Raw genomic sequence first — 11,122 nt, forward strand, 5'->3', positions numbered from 1 at the left:
CTGAATAATATTCCATTGTATGTATATGCCACATTTTCTTTATCTGTGTATCTATCGATGGACATTTGGGTTGTTTCCATATCTTGGCTATTGTGAATAATGCTGCAAAGAACATGGGGGTGCAGATATATCTTCAAGATCCCAATTTCAATTTCCTTAGACATAAACACGGAAGTGGGATTGCTAGATCATATGGTAATTCTATTTTTAATTTTTAAAGGAACCTGCATACTGTTTCCATAGCAGTTGCACCATTTTACAATCTCACCAACAGGGCAAAGGGTTCCAATTTCTCTCCACCCTTGCCAACACCTGTTATTTTCTGGGTGTTTTTTTTTTTTTTTTTTGATAGTAACCATCCTAATGGGTATGAGGTCATATATATCTCATTGTGATTTCGATTTGCATTTCTCTGATGATTAGTGATGTTGAGCATCTTTTCATATGTTTGCTGGTCATTTATATATCATCTTTGGAGAAATGTCTTCAAGCTCTTTGTCCAGTTTTTAATCTAGTTATTTAGTTTTTTGAAGTTGAGCTGTGGGAGTCCTTTATAATATTCTGGATATTAACCCCTTACATCTATATGAATTGCAAATAACTTCTCCCATTGCCTTTTCATTCTGTTAATTGTGTCCTTTGACGCACAAAAGTTTGTAGGTTTGATGTAGTCCCATTTGTCTATGTTTGCCTTTGTTGCCTCTGCTTCTGGTATGACATCTAAGAAATCATTGCCAAGTCCAATGTCATGAAGTTTTCCCCCTGTGTTTTCTTTAGGAGCTGCAGTTTTAAGTCTTACACTTAGGTCTTTAATCCTCTTGCTCAGTTTTATCCTGACCCTGTCCTTCTCATTGCTTCTTCTCCTTTCGAGTTGCCGACTTTCTGGATCTCTTCCCTTCTCTCCATCTTTCCTCTTACTCCTTGACACCATGGCCTCCTGCCTGTCTCTCCTGCCTCACTGCCTCCACCCCTCCCCATGTTTCTGCTGTTCTTTCCCCAAGCTTACAGTACCTCCCCCTCTCCCAGCCCATCTTAAACCTTCCTCACCCCTCCCCATCTCTGAGCTGTCCCCTCCTTCCTCCCTCTGCCCTTACCAATTTCCCCTTCTCTCTTCCAGGCTCCCGACCAGAACGCTGACCATGGAACCCTGAAGTGGCTCTCACTTCCTTGAGCTCAGTGGCAGACCCCACCACCCCAGGCCCTTCCTGCCCCTCCCGCAACCAGCTTTCAGGCTCCCAGAGGGAGGGGTGGGGAGGGGATCCTGATCTCACAGGGCGAGGGGCATCCATCATGATGCTCAACTCAGACACCATGGAGCTGGACCTGCCTCCCACCCACTCTGAGACCGAGTCAGGCTTCAGCGACTGTGGGGGCGGGGCGGGCCCTGACGCGGCGGGGCCGGGGGGGCCGGGAGGGGGCCAGGCTCGCGTCCTGGAGCCAGGAGAGCCGGGCCGGAAAGACCTGCAGCACCTGAGCCGTGAGGAGCGGCGGCGCCGGCGGCGCGCCACAGCCAAGTACCGCACGGCCCACGCCACGCGGGAGCGAATTCGCGTGGAAGCCTTCAACCTGGCCTTCGCCGAGCTGCGCAAGCTGCTGCCCACGCTGCCCCCCGACAAGAAGCTTTCCAAGATTGAGATCCTGCGCCTGGCCATCTGCTACATCTCCTACCTGAACCACGTGCTGGACGTCTGAACACTGCCTGCCTCCCGCCCTGGATTCACTCCTCTCCCCGGGGCTTCGCTGGGGTCCCTCCTCACCGCTCACTGCTTAGAACGGCCTCTCCTCCCTGAGTCCCTGTACCTTGGCATAGCATGTACCCACTGGCCCTGGGCTCAGGCAGAGTGCCCACCGGTTGGTCGATTGGTCGAAGGAGACTTCCTTTTACTCACCTAGGCAGCCGGAGGGCTCTTCTCGTGGGTACCTTCTACAGTTTGTGTTTGGGACCCAGCCGGTTAGAAATGTTTTTGCTTGGGTGGTGGGTATACAGTCTTGGAATCTCCCCTTGGCTTGCTCATGGGCTGCTGCCTCTTCTACTCCTACATCCAAATTTTCAGAGACACACCCCCTTCCCCAGACCCCGACTCTGTCTCCCATCCTGTTTGCGCCCTGTTGCAGCTTCTCCTGCCCATGGTAGAGGGGCAGCATGGGAACAGGAAAGGGGAAGGCTGGGGTTAGAGGGTGTGGGCTTTTTCTTAGACATCTCAGTCTAGCCCTTGGGAGGCAGGGGCATGGTGAGGTAACTCCTGTGAGGGGAATCTCAGTAGCTGGGGATTATGGAAAAACTCTTCCTGTTTTCTATCTTGTTCCTGAGGCTTAGCATATACAGACCTCGGATCTTACTTGGTAGTGAGTGCCTTGCCCTCTCTGAGCTATTTGGCCCCCTCCCTATCTCCTCCCACCCCAACCATCCCAATTTTCTTCTTCTTTGTGTGCAGCTAGAGAAAGGGAACCTAGATCTTGGGGTAGGGGGTGATGTCCCCCAAATCAGCCCAGAGCATCTGCAAAAGGCCCAGGCAGTGAGTGGGCCAAATCTCATGTCTGCTTCCTCCATCCCAGTCCACCACAAAGATGTGCAAAACCCACACTGATTCCTCCCTCGGATGCAGGGGGGATGCCCTGTTGTTGCCCTCTGGGAAAGCTCAGCTCTCCCGACCCTAGGACCTGTTTATTATATTTTTTCTGCTTCCTTAAGCTGCCTTTATTAGCAGGGGAAGATAACCCCCTACCCCATCCCACCTCGTGGCTCTCTGCGCTACCCCCACGTTGCTGAGCGCCCCCTGCTCAGTAGCCCAGGGTCCGTGGCAGAATGAAGGGCCTGAGGACCTGCGTAGAAGAGATGAGCTCACCGCACTTCCCATGCTTCCACCTCCCTCGCACCAAACTCCTAGCTCTACAAGGATATTATTTATTTACGTATTTATTTATTTATTCATCTATTTATTTACGTATTTATTTATAAATATTACTATTTATTGCCGAGTCGTGCACTTTGGGGTCGAGTGAGGGAGCTCCTGGCTGTCCTAGCCAGGTCTCTCTTGCTTCCTCCCTAGTTATTCCCTTCCCTTTCTTGCTCCTTCTGTAACTCCAGGTGTGTGTGGGGATCCCTTTTGCTCACCACACCCATATCCCTTCCTGGGATCCATCTGTCCTGACACCCTAGTCCTCTGGGATGGCGCCTCTCCCCCACTTCCAGGGCTCCTGGATCCTTCTTCAGCTCCCTCCATCCCCAGACAATCCCACCCCAGTCCTGCCTGCTCCTTTTCTCTCTCCAGCCCTCTCCCATGACCCTCACTTCTTCCTAAGACCCCCAACAGTGGGCCCTAAAGGTCTGTGTCCTGTGTGTGATTTCCTCCTGTTGCAGTTCTGATTTCATACAAAAAGAAGAATTAAAGTGACCTCGTTCTAGCACCAGGTACAGCTGTGGATTATTCAATTGGGTTGGGAAGCTGGACTGCAGGTTATGATAGAGTGGGCATTGAGGGTCCCAAGCTTTGAAGGCTCTCCTGATGGGATCACGAGAGCTCACTATGGTGAGCAAATGAAAAAAGAGAGAAGGGGTCACAGAGTAAAGAGGTGCAGGGGAGGGTGTAACAGGTCCCAGGCCTCTCCACCTAACGTACCATGTACTTCCATCTTGGCACCCACTGAGTGAAACTTTCTGACCCCTCTGATGTTGTGCTTCTGCTCCTGGTCTCTATGGATCAGGGAAGGAGCTGAGTGTCCCAGTGGAACCCAAGTTAAACATGCGTCTGTGGGTCCACGTTGCTGGGTTATGAAACATTTCATGCCATGGCTATGAAACATGGCCTTCCCCATTATTGTCTCTGAGCTGGATCAAAATTCCTTGCAATCATGGTTCTTGGCCCATTTTGTGTTCCCCAACTTTCAGATACTCGAGAGAACACAGTGGAGGACATGGTACTAAGAGAAGAATAGGGAAAGGGATAAAAAGTAGTGCTGAAGGAATATCAAAGGAATCCTGGAAGGGACTCTAAAATCAATTTATAGATGAGGAAACTAGAGCCCAGAGAGGAGAAGGACCTTGCCCGAGGTCACACATTTAGTTAAGGGCAGAGAGAAGGTTCAAACCCAGGTTCTTTTTGTCCTATACTGCCAATGCCCCTCTGCTTCTCTGAAATGAGCCAGCCTGACAGGTGACACTCTATGGACTCCCTATTTTAACAGGAACTTTGATAAACTAGAGAGTATTCAGAGTTGTGCGGCCAAGACGACAAAAGGTCTGGAAACAACCTCACAGAAGGAATAGTTGAAACACTGAGGATATGTGTCTCTTTACCAGAATAGATTTAGGGACAATATGATACCCATCTTCAAATATTGAAAGAAAAAACAAAAACAGACATTCTATGTGGTCCCAGGAGGCAGAACAAAGACCAGTAGGTGGAAGTGATAGGAAACAGATTTTTAACTCCAAAAAGCGTTGCAACATCTGGAGCTGTCCAGCAGTGGAAGCGCCTGCCTCAAGGAGGAGGAGTCCAAATAGGCTGAAGAAAACACTGTAGGCAGAGCTGCCAGGGAGCCATTCCTGCCGGATGAAATCCTGGCTAGGTGAACTTGAAGATCCTATCCAAACTTTAGAAGGCTAAAGGCCTTCTGAGAAGGCTGAATGCCAACACTGGGAGGAAGATGCTGAGATGTCCTTCAGTCTCTGAAGGGTGCTGTTTTCATCTCTGATGGGCAAAGAATGACATCAGCAGCAAGAGGGGTTTGAGTTAGACTTAGGGAAGAACTCCCATACGGGAAGAGGTTGACATCTTCCCTTCCCCATCTGATTTAGATGACATGTACTCTGCCCAGAACCTGGCAAGAGGGAGGGCTGAACAGAGACCACAGAGAATCTGAGGACTACAAGGGGCCAGGGTGGGAAGGGAGCACAGAAATTGCTGAATCCAACACTTTTGTTTGAAAGGCAGGTGAAATGCTGTCCACAAAGGTGATGGGGCTCACCCATGATGGCGGACTGGGGTTACCTGGCCCCAAGTGCTTTGCGCCTTCCACCGCACAGCAGCCTCAGTCCGCTGAGCGCCCTGCCTCCCTCTCATCACTTTGCCCCGCTGGAAAGCAGAAGGGGTTACTGGGCCCCTCCCCTCAGGGATCCCTTAGGGCCTGGGGATGGTGAGAGGGGGCGGCTGCAGCTGTTCTACTGCTAGCTCCGAATTTCTTCAGATAATCAATTGGCCTCGGCTGCCGGGCTGCCGTTCTGCTCCACAGGATGGGAGAAGGAGGTGGGGAGTGGAGGGGGAAGGGAGCAGGGGACCAGGCCCTGGGAGAGGAGACTGTCAGGGAGATAGAAGTCCCTGGATGAGGGTAAAAGAGAGCGCTCCGGGTCTAGCACTCAGGGAGGAGGGAGGAACGGAAGGTTAGAAGAGGATGAATGTGGGGGCCCTCATTTCACAACCACCAAACCCCAGCAAGTGGGCCAGTGGGGTGGGGGAGGGGCGGTTGGGGAGCACCTGGCTAGTGGGGCTCTGGCACCTCACCCCTCCCTCTTCTAGCCCCTCCCCATCATGCCCCTTCCAGCCTTCCATGCCCTCTTCCATCCCCAGTTACCGCTGGCCTTGACCCTCCCATGCTGTCTGTCATAATTGCTCCCCTCTGACCTTTTTCTCAGAAAATCCCACCCCCAGTGACAGAGCAGAGAGCAGGGCCCCAGGGGTTTGAGGGAATGGGGGGGACTTCTTAGCCACTCCTCCCTCTCCTCTCCTTCCACACACACACACACACACACACACACACACACACACACACACTGTGTAGGCTGCCAGGCATATGGCCCCTTTGTGCCCACACAATGGAGGCCCTGCCTGTGCCCCTTTCCAGTCTGGGCACAGGGCTCCTCTCCCTCATTTCACCCACCTTCCTTCCTTCCCAATGCAGTGCCCGACTTCTTTGCCTTCTCTTCTTCCTCTTTCTGGAAGGCCCCTTAGTCCACCCCCTTCCTTCATCTTTCTGACTCTTTCTTGCTTTTTAATGTCCTTTCCTAAGCTCTTGAAATCCAGCTGGGTAAGGATTGGGGACAGAAGAAAGAAGCTAACAGGAAGGTTAGTCCTCAAATGCTAGTTCGCCAGAGAGAAGAAGGAAGAGAGCAGAGAGGGAGTTGGGGAGAAGGGAGGCAGTGTGGTGGCCGCAGCAGAAGCAGCAACATTGTGCTAGAGGAGAGAGAAAGCTCATACCTGGAAGCCGGAGGACATGTGTCCCAGCTCCATACTTACCTTTTGCGCTTTGTGCCATAATGAGCAAAGCACATGCCTCCCTGGGCCTCAACTTCCTCATCTGCAAAAAGGGGAAGATAATAAGACCTGCCTCAAAGGCGTGTTATGAAGGTTAAACGAGATCATTGTGGCAGTGCTTAGCATGATTAGTTCTCACTTAGGGTACTTCAGGGGCAGCAAGTACAAGGGCCAACCTGTACTGTTGCACAGTCTGTGCACTGTACAATGTGCCAGACCAGGGCAGTGAAGGGGCCTGATATCCAGCCCTTGTTCCACCACACCAGTTGTGCCACTGGTGCCAGTGAGGATGCATGCATCCTTCAAGAGGTGGCCTTAGAATCAAGCCCCTCATGTGGGCTCCTGAGCGTCAGTCAGGAGTCCAACCAAAAACTTAGGAGTCCTGGTCACCTTGGAAACCAAGATAGAGTGGGAGGGGACAAGAGGCTGTGGGTCCCTTAGCTCAGGCTTCTCTGGAGAGTTGGGTAGAGCCAAACCCCGAAATTTGCTAAACTGAGGATGGAGACACGGCAGCTGAGGAAAAGCGCGGTGGGTGCTGAAGAAACAGAAAAAGAGGGAGACCTGGGTGGGGGAATACGATCAGAACGCTGTGCTGGGCGGACCTATTGCTCCTCCTCTTCCCCCGTTCCTTCCCTTAAGCAAGTTTCTCTAAGCCAGGTCTGATTATTGCTTATGGAGCACTGCCCCCTGCTGTCCGTGATTAGAGATGTTCTCACTCTTCCCCCTCTCTGGCTGGGAGCTGCTAAGAAATGGGAAATGAGAAGATGGTGCTAGACTGGGGACAAAGGGTGAAGGAGATGTGGTGGGACCTGCAATCCAAAGTTCTCTTCTTGTCAGAGGTTTCCGGAAGGTGGATGAGGGTTGATTGCTGTCTAGGGATAAATAGTGTTTCATTTACATATATTAATGGTTTATAATTTTCGGATTGATTTTTTCCTGTGTCCATTCCATTCAGGGTGTGTGTGTGTGTGTGTGTGTGTGTGTGTTCTACTCTGAGGGTGCTTGCCTGCTTCTGTGGTCTCTGTATGCGCCTACATCAGTGTGCTTGTTTTTGTGCCCTTTTTCATGTTGGAATCTGAGTGACAACTTTCAGGTATAGCACAGAGACCTGAAGCTGTTTAACTTCCTCTCCTTCCCTCTAGGTTTTTTGTTTTTTACTTTTTATTGGAGTATAGTTGATTTTTACAATGTTGTGTTTGTTTCAGGTATACAGCAAAGTGAATCAGTTATACATATATCTACTCTTTCTTAAGATTCTCTTCCCATATAGACCATGACATCCTTCCTTCTAGGTTTTACCTCTGCCTTCCAGCTCCATCAGCCACATGGTTATTTACAAGTGACAGACTTTTGCTGGCTTCTGCCCTGCTTTGATCATTCCAAGAGCAGAGCCCTGTTCCGCTTTAACCTGGGACTCTTGGGTTTAACCTGCTTCCCGAGTGAAGTGAGAGGCGAGGGAGAGCCCTGAGATCAGCACCCCTTTGCCATCCACCTCTCTGCTGTCCTTACTGGCATTTAAACTCCAGCCTTCTCCTTTTACAACCTTGCAGCTGTCTCCTTCACCAGTCATTCCCATTTTATTCAGTGCACCATACATTTATTAACTAGCCAACGTGTGCCTGACACTGTTCTAGGTTCTGAAATACAGGCCCAGGCTCTCCTCAGTATCTACTGGGGAGACAGACATGGAAACACATCCGTTTCCTGAGGGTGAAAAGCATATGCAAGGATCAGAAGTCAGTATGAACTCAGAGGGAGTGCTGGGGAAGGAGGGAGCAGGTAAACCCTGAGCTGGGCTTCAGAGACTGAAAGGGATTTGCCAGGTCTGTGAAGGTGCTTGCAGAAAATTCTGCGGTGTGCTGTCAGGAACCCCCTTTGCAAATTTCCTCCTTCACTGGACAGGGCGTTCACCTCCCCAGATGCAGGAGTGTTGACTCACAGCCGAGGAGTCTCTCTCCAGGAATTGCCTTTGGAGGAGGAAAGCTGCCTTGCTTAAGGCTGCACTCCCTCCCTAGGCAGTGTACCTGCAAGGGCTGCTTGGTGCATGGGGCTACACAGCCCCATTCCAGGGACAACCATGAAGGGCTGTCCCAGCTTGAGATTCCCCTGGGATTGCCAGAGGCCTCTACTGCAATCCCGTTGCATTTCAGTTTAGCTTTCTGCTTAATACAGCCTCTCTCACACCTCGCAGGTATTGTCTCCTGAAAGCATCCTCCGGCATACACCTCAGAGTGTAAGACTCTCTTTCCCAGGGAACTCTACCCGAGACAGCGATATTCCAGGTAGAACGCACTGTAGGTACGAAGGCATGGAGGCCTGAGGAGGCTTTGTGAGCAAGTGCACACCATAACCAGTTTGGTATTGTTAGGACATAAAATACAAGGGGCTGGTGGGACAGGAGAGTGATGGAGAACGGCGGGAGAGGTAAGCAGGGGCCAGGCAGGAGAGGCCTTATGTGTTATCCTAGGGAGCTTGTCCTTCACCACATAACGAGGGGAAACCAATAAATGTTGTTGAGTAGGGTGGATAAATGCCGTCAGATTTACATTCTAGAAATGTCACTTTAAGGACGGTTCTGAAGACGGATGAGCAAGGGTAAGATCTGTGCAGGGAACAGTTTTAGAAGGCTATTGCAAGGTCAGCTGAGAGAAAAAGAGAGTCTGTTTAAGCAGTGGCAGAGGGAATGGAGAGGAGAGGACAGATTTAGGAAAAGCTGTTTAAATGTGGATTCAACAGAACTTGGCGATTTATTAAATGTGGGAGGCTAGAAGAGAACTCCCAGGTTTCTGTCTGGGAAGCCTGGATGAACAGCGGCGCTGCCTTCCAAAATAGACCAGATAGGAGGAGAAACTGTGAGGGATTGTGGTGGGGATGGTGGCAGCAGTGGTGACATACTAAGGACACACTGAACAAGAGCTGTTGAGGAGTCTTCCCATGGAGTGTCCAGAAGGAAGTTGGCTCTCTGGGTTTGTGACTAAAGAGTTGGACCTCTTTGCTAGGACGTGTCGCAGAAATCTCCAACTCCACATCCCCAAACTGGCCTCTTTATTCTCTCCTCCCCTCATCCCGACTTCTCCCTTGTTGCTCCTCAGATGACGAAATGGCACCATCAGCATTCAATTGCCCTGGCTCCCACCTCCAATCCGTCATCAACATCCATCCATTTTGCCTTCTAAACGAGACTTGGAACCGTTTCTTTATTTCCACCAGTACCACCCCTGCTTTCCTTTGCCTGGACTAGCGCAGTTGCCGAGCTGTCTCCCTGCCTCTTGGCCCCCTCTCCTTAAATCCACCCTCCAGACTGCCATCAGAGTGACCTACCCCCAGTGCAAATCTAATCACGACAGTTCTAGACTCAAATCCTTTTAATGGCTCCCCATTATTTCTTGAATAAAATCCAAATTCTTCAACATGGCACGAAATTCCCTTCATGGTGCAGCTCCTGCAAGTCTTTCCACCCCGACTGCTATTCCATCCTTCACACTTTGTCCTCTAACATTGTAACGAGCTCTCTGGTACGTTCCACATTGTTCCTAACTTCTGTTCCTTTGCTTCTACTTCACCTATGTAGGTCCTACTCATGCTTCAAGACAACAGAGATGTCCCGTCTTCCAGGAAACCCTCCTATAGCCTTCCTGCTCCCCCTTAGCTTTCTATGCACATCTCTATGATTGCCCTCCCCACATTGAATGGTACTGAGATCATTTACCTACTATCACATGGGTTTTGGTGTGCTTTGGGTGGGTTACTTGAAATCTTCAAACATCTGTTTCCTTATTAGAGATAACATATTAAGCCCTTAGCCCCATGCTAGTGCATAACAAAGCTCAATAATTGGTGGTTATATTAAGACAAATTATGGCTTTTATTATCTTCCACTTCAGTTTTCTGTATTGTCCCAACATCTACCTGTTACCATTCACCTTGAGAATACGTATTCATCTATTCCAGTCCATTTGACATTTCAGACGGGGTTCTCATATGTTATTTTCCTCTGGAAGCTGTGTCTTATCTTTTCACTCCACCGGAAGCCATAGGATTACTCATTTTTAAAAAGCGTTTAAAAAATTACTGGACTTCCCTGGTGGCGCAGTGGTTAAGAATCCACCTGCCAATGCAGGGGACATGGGTTCTGTCCCTGGTCTGGGAAGATCCTACTTGCCGCAGAGCAACTAAGCCCGTGCACCACAACTACTGAGCCTGCGCTCTAGAGCCTGCGAGCCACAAGTACTGAAGTCTGAGTGCCTAGAGCCTGTGCTCCGCAACAAGAGAAGCCACCACAATGAGAAGCCCGTGCACCTCAACAAAGAGTAGCTCCCACTCGCTGCAACTAGAGAAAGCCTGCGCGCAGCAACGAAGACCCAACACGGCCAAAAATACATTTAAAAAAATTACCTAAGTAATATATGCCTATTGTAACAAATTCAAATAATACTAACATACGTACATAGAGTTAAAAGTAGATGTACCAACTGTGTAGGTATGAATTACATAACCTTCCCCCAAAGAAATCTGTATTAACCATTTGGTCTGAACCATCTTTCCAAACTTTACATTACAAATGTATATAAATACATAGGTGCATGCATTTAAAATTATATTGTACATTTACTGTTAGACTTTAACTTAATATGTACTGTTACTTTTTTTTAAACAACACACTATAAAAATCTTCTTTATCTGTACATACAGACTAACTTCACTTTTTAAACTTCTGCATAGGACATGTGTATGATAGTTCATATAACCATCCTCCTGCTGATGGACATTTAGGTTAATTCCAATCTTTTGTTATTAATGCTGCAGTGTATATCATTCTATGCATACATCTGTGCACTTATGTATATATTTACTCACTCAAATGTGAGCAT

The 11,122-nt window shown here is 49.4% G+C and overlaps 1 protein-coding gene across 1 annotated transcript; it reads left to right on the top strand.

Annotated features, from left to right (window-relative positions):
• The first annotated feature begins 1,290 nt into the window (after window positions 1-1,290).
• Window positions 1,291-1,692, top strand: NHLH1 (nescient helix-loop-helix 1). The gene has a single exon (XM_060008763.1). It carries the CDS (start codon window positions 1,291-1,293, stop codon window positions 1,690-1,692), a length of 402 nt encoding a protein of 133 aa, XP_059864746.1.
• The last annotated feature ends 9,430 nt before the right edge of the window (window positions 1,693-11,122 follow it).

The sequence above is a fragment of the Delphinus delphis genome, chromosome 1 (assembly GCF_949987515.2).
Source record: "Delphinus delphis chromosome 1, mDelDel1.2, whole genome shotgun sequence".
NCBI lineage: Eukaryota > Metazoa > Chordata > Mammalia > Artiodactyla > Delphinidae > Delphinus > Delphinus delphis.

Bases quoted from the DNA above. Each gene is read 5' to 3' on its own strand.
- NHLH1 (XM_060008763.1), top strand. From the start codon at position 1,291: ATGATGCTCAACTCAGACACCATGGAGCTGGACCTGCCTCCCACCCAC.